This window comes from Hemiscyllium ocellatum, chromosome 2 (genome assembly GCF_020745735.1).
Source record: "Hemiscyllium ocellatum isolate sHemOce1 chromosome 2, sHemOce1.pat.X.cur, whole genome shotgun sequence".
NCBI classification, from domain to species: domain Eukaryota; kingdom Metazoa; phylum Chordata; class Chondrichthyes; order Orectolobiformes; family Hemiscylliidae; genus Hemiscyllium; species Hemiscyllium ocellatum.
In genome coordinates this window covers 74,756,281-74,780,769 of record NC_083402.1, presented here as the reverse complement: position 1 = coordinate 74,780,769, position 24,489 = coordinate 74,756,281, and the positions used below count along the sequence as shown (strand labels likewise).

General features: G+C 39.3%; 1 protein-coding gene across 1 annotated transcript in view; it reads right to left on the bottom strand.

Moving 5' to 3' along the window:
• Positions 1-11,288: 11,288 nt before the first annotated feature.
• LOC132827943 (sorting nexin-24-like) overlaps positions 11,289-24,489 on the bottom strand; it is a 172,640-nt gene continuing 159,439 nt past the window's right edge. Inside the window, exons 5-7 of the mRNA XM_060844792.1 lie at positions 19,133-19,165; positions 16,473-16,537; positions 11,289-11,848 (exon numbers count right to left, since the gene is read on the bottom strand). Coding sequence (XP_060700775.1) covers positions 11,778-11,848; positions 16,473-16,537; positions 19,133-19,165 — 169 coding nt within the window. The 3' untranslated portion in view covers positions 11,289-11,777. The remainder of the gene's footprint in view (positions 11,849-16,472; positions 16,538-19,132; positions 19,166-24,489) is intronic.

Here is a 24,489-nt window from a genome sequence, read left to right as displayed (position 1 = left end):
AATTGAGATTTTACCTTGTTTTAATTGGCTTTTGTTCCAACTTATTCTTAGAAACATACACATCAGGAGCAGGAGTAGACTGATCTGATGGTAAACTCAAGTCTGCATTCCTGACTATCCTGATGACAAATCATCCATCGCTTAACAAGAATCTATCTCCTCTGCCTTACAAATATTCAAGAACTCCCATCACGTTTTTGAGAAGACATTTCTAACAGCTCTTGATCTTCTAAGAGAGAAAAGTTCACCTAATCTGTTTTAAATGGACAGCTCCTGATTCTTAAACAGTGACTTCATTCTAGATTCTCCCAGGAAAGGAACCATGCTCTCCGCATCTACTGCTTATAATTTTGTTTCATTCAAGTCACTTCTTACTCTTCACAACTCCCATCGGATACAAGCTCAGCCTCTAACCTTTCCTTCTAAGACAGCCTCCTATTCCAGGTATAAGTCTAGTAAACTGACTCTTAAAACAATTACATCTTTCCTTTAAATAAGCTGGCTAATACTGTGCACAGTATTCCAGATGCAGTCTCACCACAGTCCTGTAGAATTGAAACATACACTTTCTACTTTGTATTCGATTCCCCTCGTGTTGATCATTTTATTAGGTTTCCCGATTATTAGCTCTGTGTATACTAAACTTTTGGGATTCATGCATGAGGACACCCAGATCCTTCTGCATCTCTGAGCTTTGCAATCTCTCGGCATTTAGATAATTAAATACATTCTCTTAAATCCTTCCTGCTGCCAAAATGGACAATTGCACATTTTCCCACATGATGCTCCATTTTCCACACATTTGCCAACTCAATTAACCTTTCACTGTCTTTTTGTATCCTCCTTTTGTCCTCTTCACAACTTAAACTCCTACCTATCTTTGTGTCATCAGCAAATTTGACAAACAAATCATCCTTTGCTTCACCCAAGTCATCTAGCATAAATTGTAAACTGTAGAGGTCCAAGCACCGATCCCTGTGGCATACCGCTCATTATATCTTGTCAACTTGGAGAGACCTATTCACACTTCCTGTTAGCCAGTCAATCTTCTATCCACATCAATGTGCTAACCGGAGTTAGACAGAATTTTAATTGATAATGGGGAGAAGGCAGATAAATGGGGGTGAGGAGCATATCACCCATGATCGAATGGTGGAGCAGACTCAGTGGGCCAAATGACCTAATTGTGCCCCAATATCTTATGAACTTATGGGCCCTCATCATCAGCTTTTGTTATTCAATGACCCTTGATGTGGCACCTTTATTGAAGGCCTTCTGGAAATCCAAGTATGACACATCCACCAGTTCTGCTTTATCCACAGGACATGCAGCCTCTACCAAGAGCTTCAATAGATTGCTTAAACATGTGTTCCCACTCACAAAACTATGCTGGCTCTGTCTCATTGTCTTCAACATATCCAAGCGCCTATTATAACTTCAATAATAATTTCCAGCAAGTGTTAAGCTAGCTATTCTGTAGTTTCCTGTTTTGTTCAAAGTTTGTGAGAAGATTTGTAACTCGGGTGCTCGTTGTTGTGGTTCTGTTCGCCGAGCTGGGAATTTGTGTTGCAGCCGTTTCGTCCCCTGTCTAGGTGACATCCTCAGTGCTTGGGAGCCTCCTGTGAAGCACTTCTGTGATGTTTCCTCCAGCATTTATAGTGATCTGTATCTGCCGCTTCTGGTTGTTAGTTCCAGCTGTCCGCTGCAGTGGTCGGTATATTGGGTCCAGGTTGATGTGCTTATTGATTGAATCTGTGGATGAGTGCCATGCTTTTAGGAATTCCCTGGCTGTTCTCTGTTTGGCTTGTCCTATAATAGTAGTGTTGTCCCAATCGAACTCATGTTGCTTGTCATCTGGAGTGTGTGGCTACTAAGGATAGCTGGTCATGTCGTTTCGTGGCTAGTTGGTGTTCATGGATGCGGATCATTAGCTGTCTTCCTGTTTGTCCTATGTAGTGTTTTGTGCAGTCCTTGCATGGGATTTTGTACACTACATTGATTTTGCTCATGCTAGGTACGAAGGACCTGATACCCAGCATGAGCAAAACCAATGTAGTGTACAAAATCCCATGCAAGGACTGCACAAAACACTACATAGGACAAACAGGAAGATAGCTAATGATTTGCATCCATGAACACCAACTAGCCACGAAACGACATGACCAGCTATCCTTAGTAGCCACACACTCCAGATGACAAGCAACATGAGTTCGATTGGGACAACACTACTATTATAGGACAAGCCAAACAGAGAACAGCCAGGGAATTCCTAAAGGCATGGCATTCATCCACAGATTCAATCAATAAGCACATCGACCTGGACCCAATATACTGGCCACCGCAGCGGACAGCTGGAACTGACAACCAGAAGCGGCAGATACAGATCACTATAAATGTCGGAGGAAACATCACAGAAGCGCTTCACAGGAGGCTCCCAAGCACTGAGGCTGTCACCTAGACAGGGGACGAAACACCTGCAACACAAATTCCCAGCTCCTGTTTTTGTCTCTCTCTCATTTTTTTGAATGGAAGAGTTACATTTGCTATTTTCTAATGGGATTGTCCCCAAACCAAGAGTTTTGGAAAAATAAAATCAATGCATCAACTATCACCCTTCTTATAAGATTGTAGGAATGAATTCACCAATGTCTGAGCACTGTCAGCTTGCTCATTTACTTAGCACCATTTCTGTGGTGATTGTCATCTTCCTGAGCTTCTCCCTCCATTCTACTTCGTAATTTATTGCTTCTTCTGAAATGCTAAATTCTTAGATTTGCCAGGACAGATGTAGAACGGTTTTCCCTACTGAGAGAGTCTAGGGCCAAAGGGCAAAGTCTCAAAATAAGATAAGGGGTTACCTTTTAAATAAGAGATGAAGTGGAACTTTTTGAATCAAGAGGGAAGTAAATTTGAGGAATTCTTTACCACAGTGGGTTTTTGAGGCTAAATCATTAAGTATAGTCAAGACCAAGGTTATTTAGAATTTTAATCAATAAGGGAATGATGATTATGGGTAAAGGCAAGAAAATGGAGTTTAAGGAGCATCAAATCAGCCAGGATCTTGTTGAATGGCAGAGCAGACTCATTTGTCTGAATGGCCTACATGTGCCCCTCTGTTTTATGGTTTTACTTGTAACTTCAAAGTGAAGACTGCTAAATATTTGTTTGATTCACCTGCATTTTGCCTATGGGTGATTTTTGTTTTGTTAGACCAACACTCGGTGTTACTACTTTTCTTTTAAATATTTATAGAAATTCTTACTGTGTATGATATATATTTGACTAGCCCTCTCTCATTCTAATTTTTCTCTCTTTATTAATTTTTGGTCATTTTTTTTTGATGTTCTCTCCAATCTTTTGACCTATCATCAGTGTTTTCATAGTATTAGCCTTAAGGAAACAGAATATTATCTTTCTTATTTCTAGTTAATGGTAAATGGGTCTATCTCTTGAAATTTTTCTTACTCAATAGAATATTTTGTATATTCTGAATTATTCCCATAAATATCTACTACTGCATCTCTATTAATCTATTTTTAACCTATTTTACCACTTCACTTTAGGTAACTCAGCTTTAATGCCCTTAATACTGCCCTCATTTACTTTTTTTTAAAAAAAAATTGTCTCGGATCCCACTCTGTCTAAACCAAAACATAGAATTCAATCATTTTACGGTCTCTGCTGCCTAGGGGTGCCTACATGATGAACCCACTGATCTTATCTCATTGCATGCTACCAGTTCTAGTATAGCCTGCTCTCTGATCAGTTTCAGAGCGTTATTCTAAGAAGCAATCCTGAAAACATACTTTTTTTTTAGAGAGAGAATACATTTCCTAACCCCTCATCTGATTGAGCAATGCCTATCTGCTCAAATCTGGAAGGACTGCATGTATACTTGGACTAAATAGCTTGTTTAGGAAATAGAATGAAGTTTTACTTGCTCTTTATTCCAATGCCAATAACTTCCATTTCTGTGATATCTTACCTTAAGGCTGTAAATCTTCAACGTCCTTTTCTTCATTACTTCAATGCCCTTGTAAAATCATGCAATTTCTAAATGTGTCACACAGTTACTGAAATGTATTTTGACTTAAAATCAAACACATCTCAGTATTTGATTAGTCACATTGACTGTTTGATTTACATTCACTTCCGGTGAGTGCTTGATAAAGTAAAACAGACAGGTAATTCACATTTTGGGACAAAGTTCAGATTATATTCTTTTATCCTACATGTGAGTGATTTGCTCAGTTTATAATGTAGACTGATTGAATGACAATAAAAGTAACGTTTTCTGTGTCTGAGAAAGGCAGTGTGGAGAGTTTGATTTGATTGGCCTATAAATGCCATGCAAATAACAAAGTATAGTGTTACGATATGGGGTAAGCTCTCCTGCTTAATTTAAACCAGCAGCACAGAAACGATTTATTCCATGCAGTAATCTGTGAAAATTCAAGAGGCCAAGAACTATTCCAAATAAAAATTAACAACTTTATTTCTGGAAGTATAACAGAAAATAATTAACTAACAACTATTTACAACTCCTTCCTCTAACCTATCTTTTACTTTCCCCTGTCCAATACTAGTGTAATAAAAATCCTGATTAAGATTGACAAAACAAAACTTCTTATCTCAAAAACCAGGCAGCTTTTGGTTCTTATCTGTATTCCTGTCTTCTTTTATTCTTGGGGATTCAGCTTCACAGGTTACTGATCAATAAAGAGAGCTATTTTTTGGGCAATCTTTACTTGCTGGTAGCTTGGCAATTCTCCTCCCAACTGTTCAATTTTCTCCGGTCTTATACCCCTAAAGTATTGGATTGTGTCATTGGCATTTATGATTGTCAATATACTAAATTCAAACTTGGTTGAAATTTGGTATTTTTTGGGGGTATAACTTAAACTGATTGGCTGAATTCAAATTTGTTTTTGTCTCCAGGCAACCAGCTAATCGACCAAATGTTACATTTTTTTTCTCAGCACACTTGGTGCTGTCAGGTAGTTCTACTAGCTTTTATCTTTCTTAAAAGTACAGTATATTTATATCTTCATAACAATAGTAAGTTCAAATTGAATTTTGGAAATGGAAAGTTTCTATTCCTGATCAGCTACTCTGCTGTAGAAACATAGAAAATAGAAGCAGGAATAGGCCATTTGGCCCTTGACTTGCTCTGCCATTCAATATGATCATGGTTGATCATCCAGCTGAATACCCTAATCCTGCTATCTATACCATTTGATCCCTTAACCCCTAAGAACTATATCTAACTTCTTGAAAATATTCAATATTCGACCTCAATCACTTTCTGTGGCAGAAATTCCACAGGCTCACCATTTGTCAGGTGAAAATGTTCTTATCTCAGTCCTAAATATCCCCATGTCCTTAGACTGTGGCATCTAATTCTGGATCCCCAGTCATTATTCCTGCATTTACCCTGTATAGCCCTGTTAGAGTTTTTTTATGAGACTTGATGAGATTTCTTCCTTTTCTCTCTCTGAATCTCATCTCTCTCTCTCTTTCCCCTACTCATGCCACCATTCTTCTGAAATCCAGTGAATATAGTCCTGACCAACCTAGTCTTCCTTCATAGTTCACTATGCCACCCCAAGAAACAATCTAGTAAATCTTCATTGCACTACCTCCATAGCCAGAAACCACCCTTCCTCAGATAAGGAGACCAAATGCTCCAGATGTGGTTTGACTAAGGCCCCATATGATGGCAGTATAGCACCCCTGTTGTAATACTTACATTCTCTCATTACAATGGCTATAATTGTCCCCTTCACTACCTGCATGTGCACAAAAATGTCCAGGTCTCATTGCATCTCTCCCTCTCCTAATCTATTACGATTCCAGTAACAATCTGCCTTCCTGCTTTTTGCCACCAAACTGGATAACCCCAACATTTATTCACTTTATACTTCATTTGCTCACTCACTCAACCTGTCCAAATCACACTGAAGCATCTCTGCATCCTGCCCACACTCTGCCCTCCTACCCAACTTTGAGGTGTTATATTTAGTACTTGCCTATAAATCATTAACATATAGTTCTGCCCATTGTATGTAAGGATCAGAAGTTAATTTTGTGCTACCAGCACTACCGTCTCATCCCTGTTGTATTTGAGGCTGGTCTGGCAGAATGATGGCTCCTTGCCCTCCAGAGAGGAATAACTAATGTTGTCAATGACAACATCTATTGAGGAATATTTACCAGATGCTGTCTGGAATTTCCAGTTGGCAGGTAGGCCTTTCACTGAAGATGGAACGCTGCCAGTGGATGAAGGCGGCCTCCTGTCCGAGCAGAAGAGAGATTAATTTTGTTTCCCCTTGTCATAGAGTCATGGAGATGTACAGCATGGAAACAGACCCTTCAGTCCAACCTGTCCATGCTGACCAGATATCCCAACCCAATCTAGTCCCACCTGCCAGCACCTGGCCCATATCCATCCAAACCCTTCCTATTCATATACGCATACAAATGCCTCTTAAAATGTTCCAAAAGCCATGATTGCCAAAAAAGCCACTGTAGCAGCAGACCATCCTGAGGAGGGGCTCCCCCTCCACCTTGACAGCCTGATGGATACGTCACTTTAACATTGAAGAATTTTCAGAGCATCTTGAAGTTTGCTGTCATACCTACATTGCCAATCCACCGCTCACTTGATGAGACTCTTGGATTCTTCAATTGGCGCTCCAATGGTTGAGCCCTTCTGCCATTCTTAATCAGAAGTCCCAAAGATGGACTGTTATGTGGCTGCCTCCTCCCAAATCTCCTTTGTGACAATGCTGCTGCTATTTTAGTATCTCTGATACACAATTCATCCTGATGGACAATAACCCAGGCCATTGAAAATGTAAGAATTGACTGTTCTTCTATAGAATCGGAACTAAATTCCTGTCTACTTCAGACTGTCCTATACTGAAAGACACACTCTTTGGCACTATAGATTAAATGATATTAGTGTGGAGTATCATTTCTCCAGATTTTAATTGTTGGAAGATTTTAAAAACTTCCAACAATTTAATGCTTCATTTTTAAATAAACTTTTTTTTTGTACCTGCTCTTGTTTTGAAATTGAATTCAGGCACTCTAACCTCTCCTTCCCTCTGTCCTTGCTATACTATTTTCACAATCTGTCAGACTGGTTGGTTAAAGACGTGAACAGTTGTTTGTCCTGTTCACTCAAGTCCCAGATGCTCTGTTTCCTTCACTGACAAGTTATCAGATTGCATTTTCAGCAACTTGCCAGACAAAAATGTAAAAAACATGTACGAGAGCAAATCTACCCACCAGCACATATATCAAGTGATCTGTCACAGTAAATTTTGGCCTATTATCTTTGTGAATTTTACTAAACAACTTAGTTTTATAACTCCTTAGAAATACATATACCCTGTGTACATTGTCTGTCTTAGCTACTATAGTTAATTAGGCTAATGTAGAAGGTATAATTTGGTTTGATTGTTCAGGTAATCACATATCTAATTGAAATGTTGTCATAATAGATAAAAATTTCTTCCTGTTCATAGCACTTCCCATTGATGATTTCAATCACATGTTTCTTGCACGGCTTGAGATTTCCAGAGCAGCAGTATTCGGAGAATCAGGAAACTGCACTTCTTAAAAATATGCGGCTCAGAGCCAAAGTAACTTTTAAAAATTTATATGGGCATTTCGAGCTACACTACTATTTATTGCCCACCTGTAATTGCCCTTAGAAGGTAGTGGTGTGCTGCCCTTTTGAACCGCTGCAGTCCATGTGTTGTGGGTAAATCCACAGACGTGCAGTTACTGATTTGGATTTGGAAAGTCAATAACAATGTCCAGCCTTTGTAAAGTTGAAAATTGGTTGGTCAAATATTTGTTAGTATTTATCGTGGCTGTGTGGAGGTGAGGGAAGTGTCACACAAAAGGGAAGGAATACAGTAACTTGGAAGAAATTGGGTCTGGGAGCAAATGCGTGTAGTTGCTAACCTAGTGAAATAAATATTTGGTGTGCATGGTGGATATGAGCAGCTTTGGTCTAGAGCACCCTTCCTAAAGGGAAGTGATTTGAGCATGCTGACTGATGCAGCAGTACCCTTTCTCAAAGTAAATGTGGCAACGTAGCAGTGGTAAACACCAGTGAGCCAAAAGCATACAACTTCTCCCACTTCCATTATTAATTTAAGATGCTTTCTAAACAAATCTATAATTAGACATAGCAAAATGGCCACAAATACTCCTAACTCCAGCAACAAAATTACAATGATTCAAATTTCAGAAAAGGAATGGCAATGAACAAATCTGTCTTTTTACTGTATAGACCATGTAAATAAAGAGAAAAAACTTTGTTCAGGAAGTGCTGCAGCCAGTGAGCTGAAAGACCTTCTGAAAGACCTTACAACGAAAAATCCAAAACAAGTATTAGGTTAGTGAATGCATTGACATTAGGTCAGTGTTTTTTTAACTTAAATATTTTGGGATTAAATTTGAAGTCATAATGGGATGAATATAGATGCAAACACTTCAGCTCACAAATAATTGAAGAAACCACAATCTAGAAATGTTTTAATGTGGTGTCTTCTTCCCACACATTATTGTTCTGGCACAAGTAACTGGCAGACTGCCATATTGAAAAAAATAATCTTCAAATACTGTACTTCAAAAGAATAATTTTAATTTGTGGTTTATTAATTCAAAGCTAGGTTTTCTTTTGTGGGTGAGCTAAGAGAGCAGCCAACATTCAAGTAATATCCAAGAGCTGGAGGATTTGAATCTGCTAGAACATACATGTTAATGAATTAGGAGTAGGCCATTCAGCCCCTTCAGACTCCTCTTTCATTTACTATCAAGGCTGATTGATTGTGGCCTCAAAACAACTTTCCTGTCTGCCCCCTATATCCCTTTACTGCCTTGTCAATAAAGAATCTAATCAACCTGAAAAATACTCCATGATCCAAGCCTCTACTGCTCTCCGGGGAAGAAAATTGCACAGATCAACAGTCTTCTGAAAGGAAAATAATGATTTCACCTCTTCTCTAGAAGGCATTTTTAAAAAAAGTGTTCCATGGTTCCACATCTTCCCCCTTAAGGGGTGACATCCTCTTGACATCTTGTTTCAACTAGAGCATAATAAATGAATTAAGATTTAAATCTTCCACAGTTCCAATTTTGGAATTAGAATATGTTTCATGTTTCTTGAACTGAGACTGAATTTTTAAAAAAAATCAGTCGGAGAATGCCATCATAGAACCTGCTAGAATGCCCACTAGATTTTAATGGTGGCCTCCCAAAATAGTGACACCACTACTGCACCATTCCGCCCGCCCCCAATCATGACATGGGCAAAATGGCACTGTTGAGCTCTGTGTGACACGTTCATCTGCCAAGTTTTTAAAAGCTAGCTGCCATAGAGGCCCATACCATGACAGCCAGCCAGCCTGGACACATTATAGCGTGAACATAGCTGTGTCCTGAGTAAAAAGAGAAACCCAGTAGTGTCACAAGAAAGTCAATGATGCCACAAACATCTCTCTGCTACCTTGCACTCAAGGGCCACCACTCAACCTAACCCTGCCACAGTACACACCTCACTTGAAGGCTGATGGACTACAACCCTCAGTATCGCATGCAGCACGTCCACTCAAGAGCTCTCCCCCACCTCACCTTCTCCAATATCTATCCCTTGCTGCTTACTCTCTGGGGAGACCTGACTAAAATTCTTGCTTGTGCATGATCAGTAACTGCTATTGCATCCACTTCCATCATACTCAGTCTTCCCATTGTCACATTGCGGGAAAAGTTGCTCACAGCTCAACAATGCACTAATGGACCTTCTCAGAATCCCTGCACAGCTAGTACTTGAGCTACAAGACTGACCGTGGCCAACCCTGTAGTAATTGGATGAGTCTCTGACTGACTGACTAGTTGCCCTTGACCCCACCCTGTGCAAGATCCTAGCTCACACTGCACCATTCGGGTGGATGTAGCACTGTGCCGCACAGTGATTGTGCACTTCTCTGTTTAACTGACTGACTGTTCAGTGGTCTCCACTATCGTAAGCTACTTCTTTCTCTGTGTGAAAAAGCAAGCTAAATTGCAAAGACTGGCGACCTGTAACTGAGCAATCGAGAGCTCGTGTGCTAAGACATCCAACAGTGATTGGCAGCCTGGAAGTCAGTAAATGCTAAGAAAATAAGAGCCAAAAATTACACGTGTTCATGTCAGCACAAAAGTATTCTGTCCTGGTGCACGGGACACTTGACCGTCCCTGCATGCAAAGCATCCTGGCAGAAACATGCAAGGTGAAGGTACCCATCAGCACTAGCATCTTGAAGTAGAAGTTGAATTACTCTGACAGCAAGTATAATGTGGTGAGGCTGATGGTTTGCCTGTGTGGAGTTGTGGGGGTGAAGAGTTGAAGAGGACGGTGGCCAGAGAACATGTTGAACATTGTGTCACTGCTTCTTCTGCACAATAGCCGAGGTCTGCAGCTGCCACGACTGGTACCCACTCAGTTTTTTATCTGTTGAAAATTTACATCATGTAGTTTCTTGGAGAGGAGAATTGGAAGTGGGATGGAAATTGGGTGAGCTGAGGCTTTAATGAGATGCAAACACATGTGAATAAGGTAGGTACTGCTCAAGGAAGAGAGTTGCCATTTGAGGCTTGAGATGAAAATGAGGAGAATTGACATGAGAATTTGACTTTTTTTTCATCTTGGCCCGTCTTTTGTCAGCATAGCTGCCAGTACTGTCACCACAGCAAGCAACAAATTCCACTCCCTACTTCTCTCCACAGATTCTGCTAGATCTGCTGAGTATTCCGGGAACTTTGTTTGAGTGTGCTACTGAACACTTCTTTTAAACTATATGGAGAAATGTGCAACCTAAGAGAAACTTGAATTTCTGAACAAAAACCTAGGGCTTATTTTAAAATAATCTCATGCTTTATCCAGTTGAGTCAGGCTATTGAATATGTTCGTTCGACAGTGGGATGCTCTACCTTGGCTGAGGGTGCCGTTTGGTTAGTCAATAGGAAAATATGTAAAAGCTACAGAAATTCAATTTTCAGCATTGCAACTTAATTGCAATGGCATAGAAGTCTGCTGGTGAAGATAAGATAAACAGCATTTGAAAATATGAGCAAAGAAAAATTTAGAGTATACACTGGGTAGGGGACAAAAGTCAAAATGATAGACCATTCATTAATTGTGTGCTGTACTGTTCAAATTTATTACATAAATTTATGAAATAATAGATATACATTACCTCAATGAAATGTTAACAAAATTACATACTCAAGGATCACTGATTTACAGATAAATATTAATTCATTTTGACATGATTAAATGTAAAATTTCTGCCTTAAAATGTTTATTTACAACATTGGTGCACTGATTAGGATTTTCTCAACAGGTAGTATCCTAAGGAATAAAATAGAAAAGTTCTCCATTTAATGATGAAGTAATGCTTTTGATCATAAAATTCAAATAACACGGTTACCACATGTAACTCAAGGTTCACAATGAAATCTGTTACGCATTCAGTGATAAACATTCACATGGCAGTCCTTTTTTAAATGTCTATATATTATATATACACAAGTTTATGCAATAACTTTAGTAAAAGTTTAAAAATATTTCATGATTTAAGCATTAAATGTACAACTTGCCAAGGATAAGTCAATCCAAACTGATGACTGCATATTAAACAGTGCATCTTTTAATGATGATTACTGGTTAATCTTGTGGTTGCATATCTTGAAATGCCTTTCTTGCAGTAGATGTTGCTCTACCTCAGTTGAAGATATGGATAGTATATTCCATGTAGAACACCTTCAATAACTACATTTGGGGAGTCATCTAAGAGATCATAAGAGAAAGAAAGATCAGGACTATAGTTAACATAACTATAGCTTTTGCTTTGATAGTAGAGTCTCTATTTCAATGTTCTGGCGAGACTATGGGATGTTTTCTCAAGACAACTTAATTAATCAACAAATCAAACAATATTGGCAACACTACTAAATCAGTAAAGAAGTCTCTGAGTCAGTCAGGCTCAAGTAGTTAATGTAACAAAATCAAAACTTTGCGTGTGATTCAGCAAGTCAGGCATGATCTGTGGATAGAAAGCAGACTTACCATTGAGACCAGTGACTCTTCATTACAACTCATAGAAGGTAGGAAAAGGCGGTATTTATGTTAAAGCTGGGGGTGTTTGGGGGAGGAGGGGAGAAGATAGGTGGAAATGAAACCCAGAGAGAGATACGAAAGGGATAGGTAAACAAAGAGATTATGGATGGCAGGCTAGGACAGAAAAAAAACTGAATAAGTGATGATGAGAGCTGAGAGTAGGAGAGAATGAGACAAACCAAAAACAACCAGTTTCATATTATATTATATTATAGTATATTATATTATATTATAGTGTTATAGAGTCCTAGAGATATACAGTACGGATAAGAAAATGGCATGGGGCTGGTTAAAAAACATGGAAGGGTGGAATCAGGTTCTAAAGTTCTTGGATTCTTGAATCCTAGAAGCTACAGGGTCCCCAAGAGAAAAACAAGATGCTGTTCATCAGGCTTGCTGGAACTCTGCAGCAGACCCAAGACAGTGGTGTGTTGAAGTTGCAGGCAACTGGAAACTCGGGGTCATTCTTGCAGACAGAATGTAAGTGTTCTGCAAAGCGGTCACCCAGTCTGTGTTTCATGTCCCCAGTGTTGAGGAGACCACATTGTGAACGGCAAAAAGAGTAGACTAGATTGAGTGAAGTACAGCTAAGTCGCTGCTTCACTTGGAAGATATGTTTGGGGCCTTGGATTGGGAGGAGGTAAATGGGCAGGTGGTACACCTTCTAAAACTGCACAAGGTGGTGCTGTGGGGGTGTGGAGAGGTGTTGGGAATACAGGTGCAGTACATCAGTATGTCCCAGAGGGAACGATCCCTGTGGAATGTTGACAAGGGAGAGAAAGTGAATGTATGTTGAGTGGTGGCATCCCGGAGGTAATGGAAATTATGGCTTACAAACCTTTGAATGCAGAGGCTGGTGGGGTGGCAATTGAGGACCAGGCATACGCTGTAAGTAGTGTGGGAGGGCAGAAGTGTGGAAGAATGTGGCTAAGGTCCCTGTCGACCATGGTGGTGGGGAATGCGTTGTTGAGGAAAAGGGTAGACATTTCTGAGGCTCCCCCTCCGGCACCCAATAGTCAAAGTCGATGTGATAGAGACAGAGAAACTGAGAGGACAGAATTTAACCTTTACAAGAAATAGCATGTGAGCATGTAAAGGTGACTGAGGTACCCACAAGGCCACTGTTCCCTCAGGATTTGGGTGAAGTAGACTTGGGGAACTTCGGAGATGTGGCCCACAAATAGGGACAGAAGGATTTTGGAAGCTTCGTGCCAAAGTGGGCCTTTGGGGTCGATGGCTCTGAGATGCAACTTTTTATAATGCTGAATTGGCTCCCATAGAGACAAGGTGGAGATAGGTACCGACACAAACAATCCTGGACAAAACCTGACCATGACTGCAACCCACACATGCAACTTTCAACCTGAGCAAAACACAAGCAATAATTAACAGACCTTTCTTCAACTGTGTCCAAATCCCTTGTATTGCTTCAGTTGGACCAAAGAAAGAAACATGCATTCAAAGGACAAACGGCGGTGTGTTCTCACACAAGTGAGGAATTTCTTCTGTGGGTTGTAAGATTTTTGAACTTCTTGCTACAGAGAACTGTGGGGTGGGGGAGTCATTTTATATAATTAAGGCTGTCATTGACTATTGATCAGTAGAGGATCAGGTATTATGGGGAAAGGGCAGGGAAGTGGACATGAGGAATGCTGGATCAGCCATGATCCTATTGAATGGTGAAACAAGCTTGAGTCACCAAATGGCCTAGTCCAGTTCTCTTTTCTTGAATGTTCTTGAGGTCCTGGCAAAAATGAAGCTAATGACCAGGTAATATCCAGGACAGATCACTGGGCAATGAACAATGTAATGAGGGAATGATTATAAGGGTCACCCAAAACCTGTGAGGAAACCTCCAGTGGATATACTAAAATAAATACAAGACATAAGGAATTCTCTAAAGTATATAACCACACCTGGAATAACCTTTTTTCTTAAAATATTAAATTAGGGACTCAGTCAGAACCATCAAAAATTCTAGATCTGGATTCTCATTGGGCAACGATTACAGAACCATCCTACAAAGAGCAAGCAAGATAGAAGTTAAACAAAAGGCAAACTCCAAAAACTATTGTGGCAGTGATGGAGAAAGTGGCATTATTGAAGAAGGTTATTTAGACTGGCCAATTCTGGGCATTCAGGACAGTTTAATCAGACTTAGTCAGGATTGGCAGAGGGCAGAAACAGAAGCAATGATAATTTGCAGTTAAGGACAGTAGCTCACCACCAGTACCCAATTAGACCAGAAGTAAAGGTAACAGTTGGGAAAACAGTAAACAATCCAATGGCAGGAGGGTTAGTACAAGGGACAGTTCCCACAACGGACTCACCCATGTGGCCAACCCTGAAACTGGATGGAATGTATAGATTGACAATTGATTACACAGTTCTGGATCGAGTAGTCCTGTCATTATATCCTCCTCTTTTAGCCTCACTATCATCTGGTTAAGCCCAGAATGAAGAATATCGACAGTTCTAGACATCATCACTGGCTTCTGGGCAGTTCCTTTGGCTCCAAAGTAACCAAGCAAATTAGCTTTCGCTGAATGGGTAAAGCAGTGCATATGAATATGTGATTTCAAGTGAACTCCAACCTTGTACGAGGTCCAAAGTCTGCCAAGCAGCAGTAGGATCCCTAAAAGTAATGGTCATTGGGAATGCCCTGCCTGTTGGCCTGAACCAGTGGGTCCAAAGGGAATGAATATGGGAAGTTGACATTAAGTTACTATTGTTTGCCATGTGCAATATCCCAGGACGTTAAGCAAAATCATGTGATGCCAGATTGCCGTGAGTTGTGAAATTCATAAACTGTTATGAGGAACAGTAACTTAGTGTTCGATAAGCCTGTACTGTAAACATTGTATTGTTGAGCAAGGTCCTCTGATGACTAGACAGCTGTTCTCTTGCATATGCCCAAATACTATCTTTATTTGAAACCTGCAGTCAAGAAAGTGGCCTTTTCATAAGTGTCGTGGTTATAAAAGCAATATTTTCATAATAGGAATATGAGGACAGAGGAGATATTACAAATCTGCACTTTGAGAATTCATCATTTTAAACTATTGGGGAAGGGAGGAATATCTTCCATTTAAGTAGTTTGTCTTCCCATAACTATTTAATAACAATGCAGCTTCCTGAGAGATGCTGTGCACTGCATTTCTACTAAATCTGGATTTGGTAGACCTGATGTAAAATGTGGAATCGGAGGTACATTGGAGCACAGCAGCATCCAATGGTGAATGGTGTTCCTCAGAAGATCTGCCAAATAATTCTCAGGGAACAGATGGTAATTACTCATGCATGGAAAAAAATAGCAAAGGGACATGATGAGAGTTTATGAAGTTTAGCATAAAGGAGTTCAGTGTTAAGAATGTAGGAATAGGAGTAGACTATTCATCCTCTCAAGCCTCTTCAATGGGATCATGGCTGATTTGTGGCCTAACTCCATATTCCTGCCTTTGGCTCATATCCCTTAATACCTTTGCTGAATAAAACACATTATCTATCTCAGAATATAAAATCAAGAACTGATCCAATATCCTCTAACCCTTGTCGAAGAGATCTCCAAATAGCTACCATGGACCTATTAGGTTGGAAACAATCTGTTGAGGCAAAACAGACAGGATAAACTGTTCTCAGATCAATTCATCTTTCTATATACCTAGCAAATTGCAAGTTGAGAGCTTCCTGGGTGGTAATTACCTATATATTTTTCTAATGATTTGAATCCATGTCCTCTTGCTACATTTTGCAGAGGGAATATTAATTAATAGATGGCCACAGAATTAATTAATACATTGGTTGGGTGGTGGGAGAGTTAGATTTTAGTAACAAGTTGTGCCTGACAGCATAACATCAAGCTTCCATTTTCCACAATTCAGTGATTACTAAGGATTAAAATTTCCTCAGAGCTGTTTGGGTTTACAATATGCTGCTTTGAGGACACACTCTAGCAGGTGTCCGTACCTTATTCTATGGTGTGAACGAGATGACTCAAACACAAGAAAACATGCCTAAACTGAGCTCCAATCACCATAACAATCTCAAATCAGCAGTCAACTGCATTACCCTGGAATTGGCACGTCAATAATGCTCCAGCATATAAGTGTGAACAAATTTTTCAGGAAGGAGAAGAGGGAGGGAAGGGAGGGGAAGAAAACACCAATCATTACATCACCTTTACAAACATTTAATCTACTAGATTTATGTTAGCCTTCAGTTAAATTTTCACATAATGTTACAGTGGTAAGGGCTGAAACACTAAAGAGCTGTTAACAGATGACAGGTTGATTACCGGTGGCTGTTGGTAAGATGAATGGATCCCTCAGGAAAAGCAGTACTGGCTGGTGGGATAGTTTGCTGGAAAGGTCAAGGACAAGAATGTCAGTATTCTGAAATCATCCAACACAGTCAATCAGGAGATGTACCAATTTGCTTTCAACTCCAAGGTTGTGAATTATGTAATAAAAAACATTATTTCACTGTGCAAGGTTTGATAACATGTTTACCATACAGCAAGTTGTATGATTTAATGTTATATTGCTGCTTTATATTTTAGAAGTTCAGGTATATTACAAACAATTTGAACTCTGTTAACAGTAGAGTGGAAGTACTACACTATGTGGACTGCTGTGGTTGAAGAACATGGCTCACTGTCACCTTTTCAAGGTAAATTAATTTTAGGTAATAAATACTGGTCTTGCCAATGATGTTCATATCCCAAAACAACACTTCTTTAAAAAAAAAATATCTTTCAGTGACTTCTTAAAAATTGCTTCAACAATCAAAGATTTTGTTAAAAATAAAAATCTTCTTAAAAACAACTTCTGAAGTTCCCAACAAGGATTTCATTGAATCACAGGTGTCTAAGTATCTTTCTAATGAATATCTTTTGGATATATCTGTTTGGAGACCGAGCAAAAATTTAAATAACTGACTCAATATAACATTTTCAAAAAAAAAGACACCCACATAATTGACAAGCTCCTATTTTAAATAAAAGGCTCAAAGATGATTGTCAAAAAAGATAGGGTCATCCTTTTGAATGGTTTTTGAAGAGGTACTACTATTGTATAGTAAGCAAAATAAGGTGAGTTCAGAATATAATTAAGGTACAATGGACGATTAAGATATGAGGACGTAAAGAAGTAAATAGAGGAAAAAATATCCTATTAATGAAAGGTGGTAAGTATTCATTCAGCTTTAAAAACGTTACAAAAAATCAATATGAGTTAAAGTACAAAATAGATGAGCTGTTGTGAACCATGTGAATTTTTTGACTTCCTTTAAGTTTCCTAACCATTCCAGGTCTTAATGAAGGTAAGTAGACAATGTTTGCATAAAGCTGTTTACATTCCTTTGAGTTTAGAGAGCTAAGAGGTGATCTAAGTGATGTTTACTGTAATAAAGCATTTATTACAGTAGACACAGATAAAACATTTCCCCTTGTGGGGGATCAATCCAAAATAAGGAGACTAATTTTTGAAGTTCAAGCAAGGCCAGTCTGGCACAGAAAGAAGTACGTGTTCCATTTCATGGAAACCTAGAATTCTCCATCCCAGAAGAGTTGAGGATGCTGGGCCAATGAAACTTTCATGGCGAAGTTCAGTAGATGTTTGCTAACTGTTTGTTTCAAGGAGTATGACAAACATCAGGTAAGTGAGTTTGAATTCCAGATTAAGTGTGATATAATGACTGAGCAGGTCTGAGTGGCTAAATTACCTTCTACTGCTCCTATCCTGCCATGATACAAATGCTATTTTCCAAAAGATCACTGAGAGACATAAGAAGTACTATGACAAGTTCTATGATGTCCCAAAGAGGATTGAGAAAGATTTACTGTTTAAAAAGGATCACATGAAGTGTGATCTCAATTAGAAAGATCACAAAACTTGATTCATACTCTATCAAATAAATATAACAGAGAAAAAAACACCTCGCTTCCAATATAACTAATTGATTTATACATTCAAGGTCTTGGCAAATAGAATACAGAAGAAGCTTTTTAAGCTTCCAGTCAAAAACAAATTGTACTGAAGACATTTTCCTCTTTTACAGTAGTTGATAGCCATGTCACATCTGCTTTAAGTTTTTTGGACAAGTCCCTTAAACTCCACCCACTCAAAGGGTTGAGGGGGGAAGAAGGCAAAATTAAGATTGTCCTCAAAATAATATGTCAGCATGAGGCTACTTTATTCAAATATTCAATGATAGATGTCTTTATACTATCAGGTCAGAGCAAACAAAACCTAAGTACTTTCTCCTCTATTTTTGATAAAAAGATTTAAAGCCTAATGAAAATATTACTCTGAGCTGATTCAAGAGGATCAAACCACTAAGATCCTAGACTTTAGTAATAACTTAGGGATAATTAACTCACATCCACAGATCATAAGAATAGCAATGGTCACTAATCTGCTGATCTACCTTAATAATTGCTCTCTTCTTCAGTTAGTTGTTCAGGAATGGCTAGAAGTATTCCACTTTTAAGTAACATAGCTGTGATGGGTTTCCTTAAAGTTTTGTGGAAGTCCCAAGGATTGACAGCAAGGTGAAGGGAAGAATACTTGGTCATGGCGGATGGCGTATTATACCCTTTGGTAAATTTGAATATTTGGAAATCTCATGTCTTGAAATGTTATGGTGCCCTGAACATCCTACGGTGGATTAATTTGGCAGCACTGGTAAAGATATCTACATAGCTTGTGCCTTTAGGATTAATCAGTTCAATTTTCCTGATCCATGTATTGATCTGGAAATGTTCAATATTCACAGCCAGAGTTTCTCAGTTTTCTTGATTGTATTTGAGATTTCACAAGTAAACTGATTTTCACAGATTTACATACCAATAAGATGATGCTGAAGGTGGATGGCATATTGATGAAATATGTGGCTTAACACTTCACTTATCTTGTTCTCAACTAAGTAGATTTAAGAGAAATGATGAGATCTTACCTGAATTCTTCATAATCACAGTCATCAATGGAACTAAAAATGAAAATTATTTTAACACATTAACATCATGCTTGATATTTTGCCTATTAATTATAATTCCTATATAGTTACTGAAAAAAAAATTAGCTAGAGGTTTAACAAATTGTCAGGTTTTTTTGGGGATTTTCATTTGTCCCATAAACACTACCCTGTGACAAGAGGGAAAGCATCTAAGGCAATATCATCTCCTCAAAATCAAACTTCCTTCTCATTGACCAGCCATAATTAATTGCTGATGCGGAGGTGTCAGTGTTGGACTGTGTGGTGTTGTGTCATTTTTGACTAGGTAAAGGTAAAGTCACCATAGTCTCCGAGAATGATAACTGTTCTCATTAGCGAGAGATGACTGTGATGAGTTTAACCCGAGGGTCACTATGCCTTGGGCTCAGGGCAAGGTTGAGAAGATGGTGGGAATTGAGATTGTGGTTCTGGAAAAGCACAGCAGGTCAGGCATCATCTGAGGAGCAGGAGAATCGATGTTCCGGGCATAAGCCCTTCATCAGGAAAGGCATGATAAGATGGCATAATAACCTCAGCTGCAGCCATTGTGCAGCGCAAAATGGCTGTCCAACCAACTGAACTAACCAACTCCCTCCAACCAAATAGCAGAGGGTTTACTAGCAAACTCCAATTTGAAGTTTGTAAGATTGCTAAATTTTTGGCAAAGCATAATGGGTTAGGAAGTTTAACTTTTATATTGCACTTGTCATAAGGAAACAAAAAATGAGAGACTGAAAGGATGAATTATTGCTTAATTTTCATTGGTTCACTTGAATATTTTTGTTTTCTTTCCTTTTGCCTTTATTGATTATCTTTTAATTTCTTTGCCCTTCTTGTTTGGTCTTAATCAGTCCCTCTACTTTTTGGGTGGGAGCCATAAAGTCATAACACTAACAGAAACCAACTTACTCCTCCTGTTCAGCATTCAAAACTCTTCCGTGACAACTGTTATGGTAGTGTCTGTCTTTCATGGAAGAAGTAAAAGCCACCTTCACAAGTTTGATCTGCTTGGTGGTAAAACAAATAAACTTTCCATCTTTGTTGCAACTCTGAATCAAGAAGTTTTTAAAATGACAATTTTAGGATGAATCTCTCAACACACTGTTCTTGTGTTCATGATTAAAAGGCTGTTTATAAGTTTGACAAGAGTTTCACACATCCTCACTACACATGTTTGGTGTATTATGCTGAGATTTAATAGTTAACCAATTATTGTGGTATGGGGTCTATTAGAAGTCGTGTATGGCATCTACTATGTTCTTTTCTGGTTCTTACAGAATAAAATCATATCAGAAAGTACTACATATCATAATTCAGCATCTTGTTATATCATTGGCTTTGGTGATTAATTAATTTATAATATTTGTTATGGAAAATCCTTTTATCCCTCAAAAATATCGCAAATTAATGAAGGGAGCAAAGCCAAGGATATAACAAAATGCTGAAATTTTGGAACCAATCTGTTTTAAAAATTAACTCTTCTCCAAACCACTTTCAACACACTTTCAAATTTCAAAGTTGTTTAGTCTTTGTTGCAGTTACCTATTTGCCACAACATTTCTGTAGTTGCTCAGTCACACCTTCATTCCACCACTGATGTTCACCTTCTCAGTAAAAGCTTTCCTCTCCCTCACCATGATTATTCTCCTTGGTATGTATGGCCTTACATTCTCTGAATAAGGCCAATGGTTTAAATGGTAAACCATTTTGTATTATACAGGTCACCAGATTTGGTTTGCTACATCAGGCACTATCTGGGTTGACAGGCCTCTGCCAAACAGCTCACTCCTTCAGAATCATCTTGAAATGCAAAGATAACCCCAGCCTCTATTGCCTGTAACAGGCCATATCTGGAACCCCCCTCCCTTTCCTTCTCAGGTCTTATCTCGATGGTCAGGAGTGAAAAGCTATAAGTTTAAGAGCATTTGTATAGATACCTCTCATTTTCCCTAGTTAGTCAAATTAAACTGCTCCCTTAATCCCACTTCCTCCGCTGCATCTGCTCCCAGGAGGACCACTTCCTCTATAGAACGTCTCACAACACTCCAAGGATTGTCAGAGACAACCAACTGCTTGAGCCCCATGTGATTAGCTGACTGTATGCACTTGACCTGCAGGACTGAGCATGGCCCAATCCCTAAATGGTCAACATGAACTTTATTAACTAGCACCATCTTGTTACAAAGGACTTCTCAGCACAACCAACTGAAAATATAAAACAAGGAGTACAAGAATGTTCATCACCATCCCATACCAATGACAGGAAAAGGAACAAAACGAAAACAAAGGCATCAGCTTTATCAACTTACTGCACTATCTATGGATTGATCCCATGTATTTGTAAATAAAGAAAACTTAACAGCCACAATATTACAAGTCACATAGTCGAAAATCATAGAAAATAGGAACAGGAGTAGACCATTTGGAGCTGAAAATGTGTTGCTGGTTAAAGCACAGCAGGTCAGGCAGCATCCAAGGAACAGGAAATTTGACGTTTCGGGCACAAGCCCTTCATCAGGAAGGCCATTTGGACCCTTGAGCCTGCTCCATTAATATGATCATGGCTGATTACTATACTCAGTACTCTGCTCCCTCTTTTGTCCCATACCCTTTGGACAGTTTAGCCCCAAGAACTATGTCCATCTCATTCATAAATAATAAAATTCAATCAATGAATTAGGTTTAGAAACTATCTAGAATCAGTCAGTTTTGTAATCCAACAGTTAAAGAATTAGACACAAAATTACTTTCCAATAGTTGATAATAACACCCTACCCTTCCATGTCCAGCAAATTAGACATGCTCTCCTCGAGTGCCACTTCTACATATTCAGCTTAACTAGAGAAGAACCTAAACCGGATTCTCTTCCAAGCCCAGGACAATTATCTCCCAGATTTCCCCCATTTTTTATTCTTGCCTTTTGCTATTTCTCATCCATCTGCTACCTCTTGGTGATGTCACTGAGACATGGCATTAGCTTCCTCATGTACACAAGTGACACTCAGCTGTTTCAAACAAACATCTCTTTCAATTCCTCCCCTGCCCCTGATGTGAGATACAGTACTGGATGAGCCAAACTTTATCACAGCTGAACAATGGAACGTACTGAAGCCACAATCTTCAGTAGATCCAGATGTTAATCTCAGAAAGAACCGCCTTCTAGAGCAAACCCTGCATTGAGGCTCAGGCGAAGCCCATCCTGCTCATGCTCGATGTTTAGCTTCTCTTTCCAAGTCAGTAACGAGATTCCCACCAGTTGCCAACAATACAACGAATCAATTTGTTATGAGTTATGGTCTTCTCTTGCCTTTTCCATCCTTCTCTCACTGAAGCCTTCCAATGGATCCAACCTAAGCACTGATGGCCTGCTTCCTCTGTAAATGGTGTTGGAGAAGAAAAACAGTAAATGTTTGATGTAGGGAACTCATTATTCCTTAGCTGAGATAGGAATTAATCTGCAAAAACTAACTGGAGTCTGAGGAGGTGTCAATTCTTGGGTGGGTAGTAACTGAGGGTGCAGAGTTAGGAGAGGTTGATGGGGTCGTAAACTTTCTAATTATTACATGATACAGTCTGTAACTGGACAACTTCAAGTACATGGCTTTCCTACAGTGTAAGTTTGTTCAAGTGGAGTTTGCCAAGTAAAATTTGCATGAATATTACTGAGAAAAGTGATATGCTGGCAAAGCTTTTAGAGCTGCATTCATCAGGACACTTACAAGAATTCCAAATTTTTGAAGGAAGCAACAATTTGTACTGCATGGGTAAACAGCACTTGTTTATTGGCAAGTTGACTGCAAATGAGGCCTTGCCAAGGAAACTGCACCAGGGAACTGCTGTCAACAGGGACAGCAATTTTAATTATGAGTTTGTCAAATGAATATGTCAAAAGAAAATGTGAAATGCTTCATTGGCAATGGCAGGTAGGCACATCAGAAGAATGGAGATGGTGAATTAGCTACACACTCGCTCAGGCTGAGGTTCACATTGCCTGAGCTGCTGCATTGTTCCACTGGCCAAAGTGTGTGGAGGTTTGGGAGAAGGGACTGATTACAGTGAGTGAGTATCTGTGTATGTGTTGGGGTGGTATGGAAGATTTGGAAAGGGGATGATTAGTGTTTGCAACGGGTGGGAAGTGAGAGGAATTGATTAGTCTGTGTGGAGAACAGGGGCTGATTACACTGGTTAAGGAGGCAAGTGACGGGTGGATTTCCTGTTTGTGAGTGGGAGAAAGGTTGATTGCAGTGTGTGTGTGTGGTGGAGGGGTCAGTCAGGCAGAGAGGGAATAATTAGTGTATGTTGTGTGGTGTGGGGAAGGTTCCTGTGCCTCTGAAAGGAAAGGGCTGATTGCAGTATGTTTGGAACACATGGGGAGCAGAGAGGGATTTCGCTGAGTATTCTGTCACCAGGAATATAGAGTTTCAGTGAAAATTAAAGGTGTACATAAAATCATTTGATCGTTAGGAAGTCTCTTATTAAAGTTCACAAGGGTTTTGAATTATCCTTTACTCTTTCTTGGTGCATTTATATGACGTTGACAAGGCCAGCATTTGCAGCCCATTCCTAATTGGCATTGAGATGCATGGCTTACCAGGCCATTTCAGAGATCAGTTAAGAGTCAACTACATTGCTGTATGCCTGGAGTTACACAAAGGCTCAAGAACATTAGTAATTTTATTCATTTAATTTCTACCATTAGCCATGGTGGAATTTTCTCCTGTGTCCTCACAGCATTAGTCTGGATTGCTGGACTATGCGAGTGACATTACCACTATATCAGTTCCTCTTCATGTACTGTACACAATATTATTATTAATCTGGCATCTAGAGACATGTTAACTTTCATGTGCTAAAATGGGTCACTTTGCAAAATAACTTTTCTAGGCACTGGAAATTTATAATTAAAGAGGTTTCGGAAATGAAATTAAATGGATCAATTTTAAAAGAAACGAAAGTGATGGGTGAATGAGATATTGTAGAGGATAGAATAAAGCTGAAAATGTGTTGCTGGAAAAGCGCAGCAGGTCAGGCAGCATCCAAGGAGCACGAGAATCGATGTTTCGGGCATGAGCCCTTCTTCAGGATTCCTGAAGAAGGGCTCATGCCCGAAATGTCGATTGTCCTGCTCCTTGGATGCTGCCTGACCTGTTGCGCTTTTCCAGCAATACATTTTCAGCTCCGATCTCCAGCATCTGCAGTCCTCACTTTCTCCTAGAGGATAGAATAAAGGCAATTTAGGATGATCTGAAGTTTACAGAGCTTTGAAGATAGGAGGCCAGCATCTTAATAGTCAAGTCTGAAAATGTCGAAGTCACAGA